The sequence below is a fragment of the Syzygium oleosum genome, unplaced genomic scaffold (assembly GCF_021117445.2).
Source record: "Syzygium oleosum isolate NSW1041296 unplaced genomic scaffold, Sole_v2.1 Sole_v2.63, whole genome shotgun sequence".
NCBI classification, from domain to species: domain Eukaryota; kingdom Viridiplantae; phylum Streptophyta; class Magnoliopsida; order Myrtales; family Myrtaceae; genus Syzygium; species Syzygium oleosum.
Genome location: NW_026607547.1, coordinates 175001 through 191889, shown reverse-complemented (window position 1 = coordinate 191889; position 16889 = coordinate 175001). Strand labels below are relative to the sequence as shown.

The window sequence follows — 16889 nt, the reverse complement described above, 5'->3', positions numbered from 1 at the left end:
TTTGCTTGATGAAGAAGATCGGGAAAAGACAGCGTTCACTACACCATGGGGTACCTTCTGCTATCGAGTCATGCCCTTTGGACTCAAGAATGCTGGGGCAACCTACCAAAGGGCCATGATCACGCTCTTCCATAACATGGTACACTTTGAGATGGAAGTTTATGTAGATGATATGATTGTCAAATCTCGAAATAACGAAGACCATCTGGTGAATCTTGCAAGAGTTTTTAACCGACTCAGGAAATACAAGCGTAGGCTTAACCGAGCTTATAATTAGGCTTTGGACTTACTTCAGGCAAGCTTCTGGGCTTCATAGTAAGCAGACGAGGAATTGAGATCGATCCAGCAAAGATCAAAGCAATTGTAGAGATGCCTCCTCCCCAGAATCTCAGGCAAGTCCAATCATTCTTTGGACGGCTCAACTACATCAGCAGATTCATCGCCCAGCTCACTCATACCTGCGAACCTCTCTTCAAGCTGCTACGCAAGAATACATCCATGGAATGGACTCCAGAATGTGATGAAGCCTTCCAAAAGATAAAAAAAGATCTTCTAAACCCATCGTACCGCCGGAACCAGGCCGGCCACTACTTCTTTATCTATCCATGAAGGAGACCTCCATGGGAGCTGGGGCAAGATGATAAGAGTGGCCGCAAAGAACAGGCCATATATTATCGTTCAAAGAAGTTTCATCCCTACGCGAGACCATATACTCCTTCCTGGAAAGAACATGTGCTGGTTTGGTATGGGTCACAACCAAGATGCGCCATTACATGCAGTACTAGAAAACTCTCCTGATTTCCAGAATGAATCCCAAAAAGTACATCTTCGAAAAGCCCGTGACGAGTGACAGATTGGCTAAATGGCAGATGATTCTGTTCGGTAAGAATATGACATATTTTATGTAACTCAGAAGGCGAGGTTTTAGTGATTGAATTAAAGCAGATAGGCTAGCTGATCAATCTCTGGATGAGTATTCACCAGTAAATACAAAGTTCCAGATGAGGGAATACTATTTGCCATGAAAGAAGATGACTGCAGATGGTATCCTGGCTTTTTTATTTACTTTTTTGGAGCCTCCAATGCTAAAGGAGCAGGAGTTGGCGCGGTACTGGTATCCGAAACAGGGGCACAATATCCCGTCGTTACCAAGCTAAGATTCGAATGTACAAACAAGATGGTTAAATATGAAGCTTGTATCCTAGGATTAAGGGCGGCCTTGAGCATAAAGATTGAAGACCTTTTAGTATTCGGGGATTCGGACTTGATCATACACCAGGTTAAAGGGGATTGGCAGACCCGAGACGAAAAACTTCTTCCTTATCACCGTCACCTGGTCCACTTGAGCCAGATGTTCGACAGTATTGAGTTTCATCACATCCCCATAACTCCTCCAGCTGAACATGGACATCAGTTTATCCTGGTAGTCATTTCTTATTTCACCTTTTGGATCGAGGCAGCATCCTACAGAACTGTTCCAGAAGCTAGAGTAGTGAAATTTTTCAATCCCAACATAATCTGTCGATATGGGGTTCCTCACGAAATCATCACAGATAATGCGCCGAACCTGGACAGTGCCATGATGGACAGAGTTTGCCAACAATTCAAGATCACTCATTGCCTGCCCCCAGGAGACCTAAGACGAACGGAGCAATAGAAGCAGCAAACAAGAATATCAAAAAGATTCTGGGAAAAAAATGGGAAAAGGCTATAAGTAGGCCGTTTGCTATTGCTGCTATAAGGGCTGCTCGCCTTTATACGGCTTGGCTTCGCTATCGCTCCTATGTATGTAGTGGTCGGCCTAATAAGTAGTCTTTTGACTATCGAAGAATGCTTATTATCTAGTTCTAGAAGCTTCGCCAGAAGCAAGCAAGCCGAGGTCGCTCTGCTTCGTAGACAAGGCTCGTTCCGTACTTGACTTACGAGCTCGTGTAGTACTCCCCCCTATCTCTAAAGGGGCTTATGCACTCCACTCGCTGTCTCCTAAACGAGCGTTAGAGCGAGCGAGTGAAGCCTTCAATTTAGTGGCTCCCCCCCTTTCCCTCATCCTATTCTTTCATGTCTACTTAAGCTTCCCCGGATTGGGGGATTAATTGATTGGATACCCGAGAACCATAATCTTTCCTAGGAACAGCTTCGACGACGATAGATAGGGGTCAGGTTTGTTTGGCATCTATGCCCCCTGCCCTCCAAACAGTATGGGAGCCTTTCAGCTCGTACTGCTCACACTCCTAGATCTTCACGGCACCTCTTCCACCATAGTTTGAGCTGGGAGCAGCTCCGAAAAGCGAGGCCTACTTCCAAATTCTTCAAGTCAACCCACGAAAAAAGTAAACTATGGTTGCCCACTGATCTGATCATAGGTGAAATCCAATCCCTTCGCTTCGCGCCAGGCTTGGAAACCGTAAGTCAGGCTCCCTTCGCCTCTCGGAAGCGAGAAAGCGAGCAGCAAGCTGAAAAAGCCCTTTCCCCTTTCTCTAATAGTTCTTGTTGGTAAGCTTCATAGCTCCAACCTATACAAGGGGCAAGCCAAAACCAGCTGAAGGAAGGGCGGCCCCACCCTGAAACAAAGGTGTACGTACATAAAATAAATAAAGAGACAGGTTATGGCCTTTACTTGATGGGGCTCCTTCCCATCTATCTTGACCGGGAAGAGGGGGGAGGCTCTTGCGGAAGCCCTGCCCGCCCTTCTCTATTTTGAGGGATCCCTCATATTGAGGATTCCAGGCTTCCCAGATTCGTAACAGACGGCTAGGAACAAGAAGAGGGTTAGTAGTCTCTGCCGTTGCAGGTCCTTCTCCTCCCGATGAGACGGCCCTCTTTTTTTTTGTTTTGTTTGTTCACCGCGGCACGAAATCATGAAGAAGCTGGAATAACTCAGAAAGAGAGTGGGGCCTAGCCGTTGAGAGCGTCTGTTGTTTTTGTAGAGGAACAGTACGATCTTGGACTGGCCCCCTTCGCATGACCTAGAAAGAAAAAGAAGTCCGTGCTACTATAAGGCCTCTAAACTCCTCCCTCAGGACACTGTTGCCTTGCCCATGGGGACGGGGTAGCCCCGACTTCCATAGGTCCTTGGTTCGACCTCCTAATGAGAATTGAGGTCCTTGCGCGGGCGTCTCATCCCTAAGACTTGCTTGCTCTGTATGGAGTGCCCCGTGGTTCCTCGAGTGCCAGCCGCAGAAAGGAATGCCATCAACTAGGGCGCTATTGGCCACTAACCACTCGCTTGCCGGCCGCTCGGGCTCCGCGTTTCAAGTTCGTTATCCTAACCGTCTCCTCTGCTCCACCGGGAGCCTGGCCCCTTCTTCTATCTTATCTACTGCCTTGCTCCTCGGCTCCCTACAGCTCCAGCCGCTGGCTGTAATAGCTTGCTCTTCTCGGGTGGCTCGCACCGGGGGTGGTGCGGCTGAGCCAGAGTGGGCTCAGCAGTCGGCCTATGTTTCCGGGCGCACGCGTAAAGGCATGATTAGTTCCACAAATCTCACTGCACTGACCATAGTAAACTCCTTCTCGTTGTACCGAAATAGAGATCTGATTTAAACGACCAGGTACAGCATCACATTTGACACCTAAGGAAGGTACAGCCCAACTATGAGGTACATCAGCAGATGTTACAAGAATACGTAGATGAGTTTTGGCTGGTACAACCACTCTATTGTCCACTTCTAATAAACGTGATTGCCCCAATTCTAGATCATCTTCTGGAATCGTATAACTGTCAAAAGTGAGTGACTGCTCATCGGAACTGTTATAGTCTGAATACTCATAAGTCCGATACCATTGATGTCCAATAGCTTTGATAGTAATGGCTGGATCTACTACTACCTCGTCCATTGAGTATAAAAGAGCAAATGATGGTATAGCAATGAACATCGGGATGATACTAGGAAATATGGTCCGAAGAATCTCGATAGTAGTTCCATGAACAATCCTTTGCGGGATTGGATTTTTTTTATAGTGGAAATGCCATAAAGCGCGAACCAAGATCCGTGATACGAAAACCAAAATCAGAATGAGGAAGAAAAAGATATCATGATGTAAGTCGATTATTCCTTGCATCATAGGTGTTGCTGCGTCTTGAGATCCTAATTGCCATGGTTCCGCTGCATCACAATAGCTCCTTCTGAGGAATACATCACAAGTGAGGAATACCCCACAAAGAGAAATTGGAATTGGTAACCAGAAAATGACACTTTTAAAAATTTGGACAAGGACAAAAGGTGGAAATTTTTGAAACATATTGATGGATTGAGAGAAAAAGGATTCCCGGAAAGAAAGAGATTCCTTCCTGTAGGACTAGTTATGAAATAGAAAGAATTTGGGTTGGTTGTTGACCAACGAAAAGAATGGGAGAAAGATGCATAAAGAAGTGAAGCTCGACAACAACACGAGAAAGGCCAGTCACGGAACACATACTATATTTCGCATGTCTTGCAAGAGACGATTCGATTCACAATTCAACAAAGGGTCTACCACTTTCTTTCTCTATCTTTAGATACGCAATTTCCCCTATTTAATGAGGAATGGGGAACTAAGGAAGTGTAGCGCCATCAGTGAGCTCGAACACCACTCTACGCAATTTCATTTGCGAAGAAAATAAATGAATGGGATTATCGAATATATATCAACCATTCCTTCTATCTTATCTTGATTTGATTGCACTTTTTTCGCACTTAGGAGAGCTATTATATTAAGAGCTTTCGTGGAAAGCGCTCTCGGACGGCATTATCTATAAAAGGATTCCATGAGGTGAAAGTTCGAGGGCCGGTTCACTCGAATCGAATCCAGGCAGACGTATACCTTAGTTGCTGCGACGGTAATGTCAGTTGCACTTTCATCATGGCGAGAGTGGAAATTCGCTCCGTTTTTGGTCTCACGTGTGCTTTCATGTCTGTCGTCGGGCCGATATTTAGGTTGTGGCCAGCCACCTTTGTAGCTCCTGTATAGTTGTGATCCCCGCATCCCTCTTCGACCTCATTGAATAGCGTGTACCATTTGTTCGTGGAGCCTTAGTGGGAAAAGAGGATAGGCGGGACAGACTCTGACTCGTACAGCCCACTGGTCCAGGGCATGGAGCATACTATTTTACAAGCAGCGGAAAGAAGTTAGCCGGCTAGCGCACTTCGGCCACTCAAGGTAGCCCCCTATCGAACGCATCTCTCAGATAGACTTGTTTTTCCCTGTAGGCCGACAGCTCCCATCCCATCAGTCACCTTTCGAAGCTCTTTCCCAGTCAGCCCTCAGGTCAATGGGCGATATAGAGTGAGGCGCCTATAGGGAGAGTTCCCATTATGTAATATAAAAGTTTTGCGAACCAATCATTCACTGACTTCAGACCAAGCCAATCATCATTTGGCATCAGACAACTACCGTTAAGTCTGTCATCCGCCATAAACAAAAAGAGGGGGTACAAAGCTACCCTATTACGATCTCCTTCACGCTAAGGGGATTGGCGGATGCTACAATACAAAGAAATCGGTCGAACTCAAGCATTTGGTTTGACAAAAGCAATGGCTCTTTCCTACTTGCTTGAGGGACAGCCGATTCATATTACTTACTTGTATTCTGGTTGGATTGGGCGCTTGGTGGTAAGAGCCCCTACTTGAAAAACCAACAGCTTGCTGCTCACCATCATACGCGTGCGCTATAAAAGAAGCCGCACAACGCCCTTCCTCTTTCTAATCCTTTTGGATGATAAGGCATGCCTATCCATGTTTTATCCAGCCTTTGCTCCACTATCAACCACCGGAATGGTTATTTTGCCTGCCCCGCTTTCCTCTCCCGCGGCAAGAGCTCGTTCGCCAAGTCCGAACTCCCACTTTCTCGTCGATGACGGCTCTCTTCGATGCTAGCAACCGCCTTTGACCCTTTTCCGCTTCTTTCCATTTCCAACCATTCTACCTGAACGAGAGACTTTACCTTTACTTAGAGAGGGGCAGCGGTACCACGCTCTTCTGTGCTCGTAGGTTGACTCCCCATCCCGACTAAGGTCTCACAAACGTGCACTTCCCTTATGTTATGCATCCAGCCGCTTCACTAATGTGAATAGGTTATACAGAAGGGTGGGTTGGTTATCTACTCTTATGCGCCTTCCTTCTTCGAACCTTTTGGTATGTATTGCCCCCTAACTATAGATCAGATCCACCGGACGATAAACTCAATTCCGCACTGCTGCTGAGTCGTCGGACTTATCCACCAAGGGATTCGTGGAATTTCTGTGGATTGCGTTGGGGGAAATCTACCAAAGCTAGGCAGATAGATAGACTCCTTTCCCGCTGCTAAGGGAGAGCAAGAAACAAAATCAAATGATTGTTTTTTAATCAGCGCCCCCTTTTGGGTATGCAGGTACTATTAGTCCTCTCACTACCAACCAGCAGACATCATCTGGCTGGGTCTTGCCGGTATCAACAACGAGAAAAAAAACAACCAAATGGAAACAGCAACTAACTATGGCTCTTGGCCCAGACAACGTCCTAGGCGTAGGGGGGATCGGAGCAAGAGGGAAGTCCTAGACGACGTTTTTCTTCCTGGGCTGCAGTAAGTAGATCGAGAGGTCGTTCCGCCCCTTGTCCCCGAAGATGGGTAATCTGTTCTCAAAAAATGTTGCTCCAATCTGACCTAGCTGGCGAGCGATCCCAGTTCGCGGCAGAGAACAAGACAGCAAGCGAGCGTACCTTTGTTCGCTTCTTCTCCACCAAGCACGGAAGTTTAAGGATAACTGTAGGTCGGTGGCTACCTAAGGAAACTCCGATTCGATCTTCCCCCCGGCTGGGAGGCATCTACCTGATCCCGATCACAAGGAGAGGTTCACCATGATGGGGGGTACTTTTTTTTCCCTTCCGGAAAGAATGAAATGCATAGGGGACCATCCTTTTGTTGCGGCATGCTCTTCAGATTTACGGATTCGCAGGGGGCCTCAGGCCCTACTTAGTTGACTGACAATGACAAAGGCTTGCGAAAGTAGGGCCTTTTCTTTTCCTTTTTGAATAACCCATTCTCATTATCTTTCATAAGTCAAGTAGGCGAACCTATAGGTCCTTAGTAGCGTTGACAAAGAAGAACAGCCGGTTAAAAGACAGCGAATCTTATATATATATTCAAAAGATATCTATATCTATCTAGATAGATATTCTAAATAGTTAGTTAGGCCAGCTTGACAGGCTACCCTTCCTCATCTGAGGTGCTCAGAGAAAGATCTCTTTTTTAGAACTTCCAAAACTTCATCCCGGCCCGGAAAAGTGACCGACCAGGGCCCTTTTGATAAATGAAAGAAAGGGTTGTTGAGCCCTAGCCCTGTAAGCCCACACCTGTGTAGAGTAGATCGTTCAACACCTCCGGCACAAACCCATTTTTTACCTATTGGTCCTAGTATCATAGGCGACCGAACGGCCGCCCCCTAATTACTAGACCGACCTGCTGTAATAATTCCATAAACACCTAGCGAAGATATGGCAAACAAATAAAGTAGCCCTATGTTCAGATCTGACAATACCATACCATAATCAAAAGGTACAACGGCCCAAGCGACCAGACTTAACATAAATGTAGCCACTGGAGCCATTCTAAAAAGGGAGAAATTAGCACTACTTGGTGAAATAGGTTCTTTTAGAATCAATTTCGAACCATCTGCTAGAGGTTGTAACAATCCGAACGATCCCACTACATCAGGACCCTTTCGACGTTGCACAAAAGCCATTACTTTACGTTCAGCTAGCACTAAAAAGGCTACTCCTAGTAGAAGTGGTAGAATTATTCCAAGTATTTCAGCTGGAACAGCTATGTACGTTTTCGATTTTCTATTCACTCATGATCTGGCCTGGTCGACCCAATCATGATATTGAAGGATGGGACCTTTTCTCGAAAAATAGAAAGAAAAAGGAAGAAACGAAACATAGAACATAGAATGACAATTAGTTCTCGTTCTCATCCTCGATACACTCCGATATGATAGTCCTAATTGCATTTCTCACGCTCATATTGCCCCGCCCGTCCTCCTTGATAGCTGGAAAAACTCATACCATATTAGTGACCAAAACAAAAGAGCTTATTTATTTATATTTTTTATAAAAGGTAGCCAGTAGTTTCGGATCTGAACGTATTCGCGTAATCCAGTCTTGAATCTCATCCTTTGTATCTTCGGAGATACCCATATCATAGCTCATAATTAGATAGGCGGACTCATCATACAAGTCAGTGGCTGAGGAAATTCTCCACCTTGGACGGCCTCTCTCACAATAATGTTGTAATTGAGAGGCTACGAGCCTATGAAGAGACCTGAGAAGATCTCCCCGCTCGCCCTGTTCTTGAAGGAGGGGGAAAGGTGTATGCTGTGGCGCCGGTTGCTCAATTGGATTGGCATTTTGCCCTGGGATAGCAGACGACGGGCCAGCCCTGTTTTGATTTGAAGAGCCAGTTGGCTGATTCACGCTTGCTTCGGAGCTTTCCCCAGAGCTGCTCCCTAGGATAGATGTCCAGCCGGAGTTGCCCCCAGAAGTACCCTCACCGCCAGGGGGAACATTGTGATTAGCCGAAGAAGCTTCCCCGGAGCCGGCGCAGTGAGTTACTTCATGGGAATTGCGTATTAGGATCAGCACCAGAAAGATACGAGTAAATATGGTCCCGAGAATCTCGATAGTAGTTCTTCTATCGCCAAACCCTGTTTGCGGAAAATAGTAGAACCTCCACTTACATAAAGTCAGAAAGAAAGGCAGGAAGAAACGTAGAACCAGAGAAAAAGAGATACATGTTATATCGCCCGGCAAGTGTATAATTCCTTGCATCATAGGTGTTACTGCGTCTTGAAATCCTAATTGCCATGGTTCCGGAAAAAAAGATATTTCAACAGGATAAATTGTGATAAATAACCATTCTAGAATAATCATTTTTTTGTTTCATTTATTTGATTTTAACCATCTTCCTTCCTGGAGGAGTGAAGAAGTAAAGAAGACTTTGGTTGGTTGTTGACCAACGGAAAGAAAGCATGGTAGTAAGAAGGGATCAATCTCATCTCATAGTGCTAGGATGAAGAAAGGAAGGAAGAGCTCATCTTTCTACGCGGAGATCTTTCTTCTCTTATGATATTGTTGTTTTGTTGTAAACCTGAATTGAAAATCTATTTAGAATTAATAGGCTATATATGACTTCCATTTCGATCTTCCACCTTAACCCTAGTACACGGAACACCAAACGGAGACCTGCTTTTGAAAGCACTGTGGGCGAAGGGTTCTCAACCAATCTCGCACTTGACACGCAAAGCAAGAAAGAGCAGTCTATCTTCACAGAGAAAGAGAAGGATCTTCGGCAAGGGGTTCCCGCCTTCGCGAGACCTTTTCGATCTGCTCTAGGCTAAGCTCAATGGGGCCTTGCTTTGTTGATGCCAATCTCTTAGTCTGATTCAGATAAACTGTGAACCAAGACATGATGAAAAAGAACGAACTCAAAGCGAATTCTTTAATATGAGATCTTCTACCCGCTTGCTTCGCATAGGCTCCACAAGCTTCGGTGCGGTACACGGAACACAAAGAAAATCTTGACGAATAAGCAAGGAAAAGAAAAGATTCGACTTCGGATTCTGAAAAGAATGACTAGCGGCCCTTCTTCCTAATTCTATTCAATAGGAGCGGAGTCATGAACAAGAAAAGCCACTTCCTTATTTAATTTACGCTATTTATTGACGACTTTCTTCTCCTCGTTGGAAGTAGGAACGGCCTTTATCTAATCGACTATTGAACCATCTCGCCTGAAAGTCACTCGCTCTCCTCTTAAGTCATGCCTTTCCTCCAACGGCTAACTCGACGGGACTTGCTTTCCTAAATAAATTTATTTTTATATAAATTCCGTGGAAGCTCTCGTACTGTATCGATCGGTCATTCGTGAACTCTCGCATCGCATCTTTCTCTTTTGGTTTTTGAGCTTAGCTCATCCCGATTTCGTTTTTTTTCAATCGCGAGTTTATGGGGTCTTCAGTTTTAGGGTCACGATAGGTCCCTTCCAGTGCAAAAGATAGGCCAGGTGTAAAAGCACTTTGTGGAGTTGAGTTGGTACCTGAGAACTCCGCCGACACCGTCATCGATGCCGCCAGCAAGCTTCATGCTAAATGAGGAGCGGGTTCAGGTTCAGGTCCTCGAAAGAGAGCACGTAGGGGGGCGAATGAGGATTGGGGAACTGTTCGTGTAAAGCAACGAGCAGTCAGTGTTGAGCAAAGAACCGTCCGGGTTAAGTAAATAGTTCGTTCTCGAAGTAAGGCGACTAGCTCGTTTTCGAACTGGCTGTGTTAAGCATATGATTAAAGCCGTTCCAGTCCTCCATTCGTTGGGTGCTTCGTGGCCCTATCAGCTGGCTTGCCACTCAACTGATCCGCTTTCCGTTGTTAACAGGAAACGACTCCTATTCTCGAACGAACGACCTCCTTTCCTTCTGCCTAGGTCTGCTTCAACGAGCCTCGCTACTTCAAGGAATGGAAAGAGCCTTCCTGTCAAAGGCGGCCGGCCGAAGGAACCGCCTCGAAGAAGTTCTATACACTTGCTTCTCTTTTTATATGAAATGAATTTTTGATAATCGAAGAACATGTAATTTGATAACTTCTATTGTTGCTTTTTTAGCATAGCAGCAAGGTTTCTTATATAAAGATATAACCTAAATGCAGCCGTTATCTTTTATACGCGAGACCAAAAAATTTTCCCTCGTAAGGCCGACAACAAAGCATCGGAACAAGAGCTTCCGGGCACACACCTGGAACAGGCCTAGGAAAGAGATTGATGAGCTGAGAGGGATAAACCAAGATCCCTTCTCTGATTCTCGTAGGGGCAGGGGTAGATCAGGTGGTCGATTGTCGAGAGGAGGTAGAGGCCGTCGTCCTTCCTATCTGTTGTCTGCTCGGGAAGTAACTGAGGATGAAGGATCTCGCCCCCCTGCTTCATCAAGGAAGGCTTCCATGGTTGCTGCTCCATCTGCTGTAAAATGGGCGCGTGTTCAACACTTCCTTGGGTAAGTAAACCCAACCCTGCTAATGTGCTGGTTAACTCTGGTCCATCAGATCCTAAATCTACGCCTGCGATTAATGTAGAGCAGCCCACTAAACCACAATCTAATACGGGTAATTTTATTGGGCTAACCTCTTGAAAGATGGCGCTAAGGCAACAAAATTGTAACTGCAGTATTTGGAACCAGAAATTCTAGATGGGAAAACTATTGTGCGAATGCCATCAGAGGTTATTGAACAAGCGGACCCTAGATGGGAGGAATGCCGAGTTGGCAACCTTGATTTTGCCTAATATAAGTTTCACACAAGGAACCTCTTGCTCTTAAGGATAAACTACGATATTTGATGGACTGGCAGTTCAGCCATGTAATTTATCCCTCAAGCTGAACGAACTTGACCTGCTCCTTTAGTTTAGGGCTATAGAGTTTACTTGCTTCTCACTAACGGCAGAATCGTAAGCTTGATCACTCGACTCTAAACAAAAATAAAAAAACTCGGCTATAGGATGACAATCCTTCACTCCGGAAAGGTAGGTTCCATACCGACAAGACCTCCTATCCTAGAATAAGCTCATTTCACACCAAAAACAGCGGAACTTAATCACCAAGATAGAGTTGGGTAAAGCCCTAATGTAACTGAACGAAGTGGAAAACCCGCAATACGAGAGCAAAAACCTTCTGTGTGTAAGAGGAAGAGCAAGATCGAGTTAGGTAGGATGTAGATCGAACGCAATAAGCTACAGGAGTGATTATTTCGCTTTGGAAGGAAAAGAGCATCTCAAATAAAATAAGGTCCTCACTCAGCTCTCAGGCTGTCTGGGAATAGCTCCACCAGACAAAGAATAGGAGAAAGGAGTGTAGGATTGGTAAGCTTTGCCGGAAAGAAGCTACTCGACTAATTCAGGAGGCTACTACCGGCGAAGCTCGTTTGCTTCGGAGCGTGCTATTGCGTGAAGCGGAAAGGGGGCCTAGTCACAGCGCAAAGGGACAGCGGAATCCAAGACTATGGGGGATGGGCAATTGACTCTTTCAAGTCAGAGATGCGGAGTTTCCGGGTAGTCTCCGATATGGCTAATTAGCCCCTTAAGTCAGAGATGCGGAGTTTCCGGTGTCAGTCTTGCTTCTGCTGGGCTAGCTCTTCCCCGGGAGCTGACCCGAGAACTCTAACTTAAACAGCCTTAGTGAGTCTTCCATTGGCTAAGAAGCTCTTTTCGGCAACTACATCGTACCCTACCCCTACCCTAGATTATCCTATTCTTTCTCCTTGCTTTTCGATAGCGTAGTTTCGTACCCAAGGTAGTGCTAACTATCTCTCCTGCGCTAGTGAATCCTAACCTCTTATGCTTCTTCCGCTTAAATGATTTAGGAGTGAATACCCGGCGAAAGGCGATCCGCCAGCGAGGAATTACCCATAGACGGCCTTGGGCTTCTGTTCATGTGCATCCTCTTGCCTCTGGGTGGGATGATGCGCATTGAACTTGACTCCACCCATAGAGGTGCATAGCCCGGCGAAATAAGGTTTTACCTAAGGACGGTTGCTACTCGAATGCCTAACCTACTCGCTAACTCGAGTCCCAAAACAAAGGCAATAATCATTGTTCACCGACGGAAGCGAAGCAAGACGACTAGCTAGCCAACAGAGGCGTTAAGCCGCCAGAGGCCGTACGCTGACAAGCCCAATCCAACGGAAGGGAGCCTCTAACTTGCCTGACCAAAGGATAAGAATAGTTTTAGAAAAGGAAGGACTACGATCATCATCTTATGGAACGGGATTAGCTTTAGCGGAAATTTAGGCATGCCCTGCGATCAGCCTCAAGGCTAGGTTCAGGTCCGGCTACTACCGCATGGCCATGAGAGATCCGATTATGGATTTAGGATACCCTAGTGAACGAGGGGCGGATGCGCTTCTCTCTTATGGATAAAGAAAGGCAGGGATCACCACAACCTGGAGCTGTATAAGGGGGTTCTAGTTGTTTAACGCCCCGTCTAAGGCTCGACCGAGCTGTACAAAACAACGAACGCTATGAATGCATGGAGAAAGGCAAGACCCAACCCCAATCGGAAAACTTGATCTACTCGTTACTATAAGATATATTGAACCGGAAGAGGAAAGAGCGAGCCAAAGATCATAGCCAACTATGTATGAGCGAGTTGGAGAGCCTTGAATAAGGCAATTCGTATTGATTTATAATGGAATTGGTTTTTGTTCATTCTTCTATATTTGTAAAATGATGAAAATGGTTTCTCACTCGGAAGACAGCAATCAAAATGGGAAGAGTTTTCTCTCTTATGTGCAATTTCATTAAAACCTGTTCTCGATTGATCGAGTCTTTTTTCAATCCATTTATTTCACACTTACCGGTATTTTTTATTAAACCCTGTTTTTTATTGTGAAGGTAAGAGGGTGCTGTTATGGTAAGGCTTGAGAAGGTCAGGGACGGAGGAGTAGAAGGGGCTAAGAAGAGGAGATTAGTAACCAAGGACCTTAGACGATAGCTAGGAGATAGGGTTGGAGGTTCAGGTTGCGTCCCCTTGGTCCAGTGATTAACAAACAGCTTGGCTTGTTTACGCTTTTCAGACCGTGCTGGGCTGGGATCGTTTCATTCATTCAATATGGGCTATAGACCAGAAAGGATAGTGATGACGAGGCGGAGTGAAAGCCCAAGGCAAGTGCCAATTCATAAACACCGTAAGACAGACGAGATCACTATTACTCACATAATAGGAAAGGAAGATCTAACCAAGCGAATAAACGAAGGTTAGAAAACAACTTGAAGCTAAGACAAGGTGGTACGGGGCGGTGGTTCGAGTCCAAGTCGTGACAAAACAAAGGAAGAAGTAATAGTATAAAACTCTAGCCTAGCCCAGTGAATCAAGAGTAAACCACCACTAGCAATTGAATCAGTAAGCGCTTTGAACAGAATAAAGGCTGCTACTGTTATTGAATCAGCTGCACATGAATTTCACTCCATCAATAAGCCATGTAGGCAACTTAACCTAATTCCTTTGGAAAGGCTTTCATCGGCCTTTGGTACCTAGATATTTTCAATCCCCAATTCCCCTCGTACCAAGGAAGAGTTTTCTATCGACTATTCCTAGTGTCAGACTCGACAAATAAAGATAAGTACACGAAAAGGGATGAAAGACAGGACAAATGCCACAGAAAGAGTTGGAGCTGCTTGAGAATTTGCTTCAAAAGGCTCCGCGTCTACCACTCCTGAAGGCCAATGAAAGTTTTTTCTATCAAATGGGGTGATAGCAGAGAGATCAGAAGCGACGGTAGTGCTAATGCTAGCAGTAGCAATAAAATAAATAGCCAATAGCAGGAGAAGGGGAATGGATAAGACTAATTGACTGCCTTTTTTCGCTGGGAAGGAAAAATTCCTTAAAAAAAAAGGGCATTGGCGACCTACTACTAAATACTTTATTTGTGAATGGATTCACTCTGAACGGGTAGCATTCCGACTATCCTTAACACATTGAATTCTAGGGAGGAATTCTTTTTTTTCCGAACTGGAATTCCCTGAAGCTCCCTTGTCTGCCTTAAGCTGATGTTATGAACTCCATTGAGATGGAGGGAAGATAGATTCAGGCAAACTAGAAAGGACAAGAAAGACTAAGCATACTGACGAATAAGCAGATAAGAGTTGTTTAGCAGCCATATCAGAATCCAATAGCACTTCGTCTTCATGCACTTCATCTACTCGGACCAAGGCCTCTAGGCTCCCGACCCCTAGCAGTCTTGAAAAGCATTACCCGCAGCGAACAACTACAAGACAGCATAGGATCTCTTAGAGGCTTCGGCACGAACATAGACTTATAAACAGGCATAGGCTGATCTATCAGTTCCGCATAAAGATTCCGGACCGAGCAGCAGGATACTTTTTTCAGAAATGGATGGCTATACCCAGGAGCCGCTCGGGGCTCGATCTTCCTTGGCTTCGTTGCTCTTTTACACAACCATCTTCAGTCTTGACTTAGCCCTTTCAAGAGAACTCCCTTTGAGGCTAAGATCTATCACTAAGGCGGAAAGAGACCGACATCCAAGCGGAGCCATGCCGCTCAAGTCCCCGATTTCTTCTTTCCGAAGAGCAGACCTTGAAATGGGCGTTGTCGGGCGGTTTCTGTGCTCTAGGCATTTTCATGAGCCGATTCAAACCCAGTTCTCTCCCACAAGCGGATACGACTGACTTTAGCAATGACGAGACCCTTACATCTACGTCTCAGCTATGGAAGTTCCACTCGGCATAGCCAGGATGGAGCTATTCTGTCTGTGTCTGTGGAATTTTTATGCCCGCCCTGGATAAGTACTTCAAGCTAAGCCACTTCCCTCCCGCGGGTCTCCCCATCGCATCGGTCAAAATGCCGAGAGGAGGAGGACTCAGGATGCGAGAACCTGACGGAATGGACCCAAGATAGTGGTCCTCTTTTCTTTTCTTCGTGGCCAGAAGGTCGCCTCCTTCACTTCGTTCTTTACCCAATTCCATTCTGCAGCCAGATCAGCCTTAGATAAAGAGAAAGAGAAGAGGAATATTGAAGACTTTCCCCTATCAATCATAGAAGCCAGCTAGATAGGAAGAGTAAGAAGAGGAAGGAGAATATTATAGAACTAAAAAAGAAAGTCAGTGCGCACGGTACTTGACTCGGCACTCTTTCCTGAAGTCAATAATCAGAGTCAGCAGAAAAGTCACTAAAAGAATAGTCCATGGGAAATGGCACTGATTTCTATTCCTTTTCTTGAAGTGGTGGGGGCACTGAGTTTGAGTTCCTGCCGTTCCATCAGATGTTGCCGGGAAATCCTGCTATAGCTTCATCTTTTTTCAATAGATGATCAACCCGCTTTCGCGGAGGCTGAGTCAGTATCTGATCAAACTTTCTTTGGCCTCATCAGATGCTGTTTCCTAACCATCTGAAATCGAAGATAGGAAAGAGAGCTTGAACTGGACGCGAATCCAACTTCTGTAGCTTAATCAGTAAGTACCTGAGGACACCACTTTTGCTACCGAAGGGTATGGGCCCGAGTCGGGTGCGAGTCTTGCTGAACCGATTGGTACCACAGACGCAGGAGACAAAAGAGAGTAACCTATTGGCAAAGAAGCCCCCTAACAATAAAAAAAAGGAGAACCCATTTTTTTGTTTTCAAGGAAGATAAAAAAAGTGAGTGAAACCCGCAACGAAAAGGTTGACGGGAAAAGGAAAACCGAAGCGGTGACAATATCATCCTACCTTTCACCGAGCTTCCCTTCCTATTTCCTATTATCTAGGATATAGGATATCCAGGATCCCCCAATGATTTAGTTAGTTCTATCTAGGGAAAGCCCTTCAGTTCAGGTTAAGAAACTGATTCATCTAAACATTATGATAGGTATAGGGAAGCCCAATCTTCTAATTCTGGTTTGATTTTGGCAGGTCGAGCTCTAAAAGGGAAGACCAATGCCGTTCTACTCTGGATAGAGAAGAGCCAGCCTAAAAGAAAGTAAAAGACTGGCAACACAACCAACATACACGCTGACTTTTTGTTTTTGATAAGCTTAAGTCTTTCATACTTCCCGCCCATTTTCCACGAAAGGAAAAATTTCTGCGATTCTTGCTTAGTCAACTCAGTCTCATCCTGTCATTCGCGGTTCTTGCTTCACTTCATCTTGACGTGAGAATCAGACGCTTCAAAAAGAAAACTTGTATAAAATGGTTCTTTAGTCCGTCCGACACTTAACTTAATGTTTCGAAAAGACGAAGAAGAGCTTTATTTCCTGAATAGTCTGACCCGTCCCCCCATTTATTTATTTAAAAGAACCGGGGAGGACGCTGATCTTTTAGATGCTCTGACTTTGGATATTCTGAGCTCCAACTTAAGAGCTTCCAGGCCTCTTTTTTCTTTTGTGAGCGGCTGACCACCTGTTGTAGATTTC

The 16889-nt window shown here is 45.4% G+C and overlaps 2 protein-coding genes across 2 annotated transcripts in view; one reads left to right on the top strand and one right to left on the bottom strand.

Annotated features, from left to right (window-relative positions):
• Positions 1-3186: 3186 nt before the first annotated feature.
• Positions 3187-7061, top strand: LOC115662121 (uncharacterized). The gene is made up of 4 exons (XM_056307927.1): positions 3187-3454; positions 6050-6217; positions 6325-6401; positions 6484-7061. The coding sequence occupies exons 1-4, from the start codon at positions 3187-3189 to the stop codon at positions 6814-6816; spliced, it is 846 nt and encodes a 281-aa protein (XP_056163902.1). The 3' UTR covers positions 6817-7061.
• A 1367-nt stretch (positions 7062-8428) lies between these two features.
• The window catches only part of LOC130137178 (ATP synthase subunit alpha, mitochondrial), a 12478-nt gene continuing 4017 nt past the window's right edge, over positions 8429-16889 (bottom strand). Inside the window, exon 1 of the mRNA XM_056307941.1 lies at positions 8429-16889. This exon is cut by the window's right edge and continues 4017 nt beyond it. The gene's annotated coding sequence lies outside the window, so the exon portion shown is untranslated.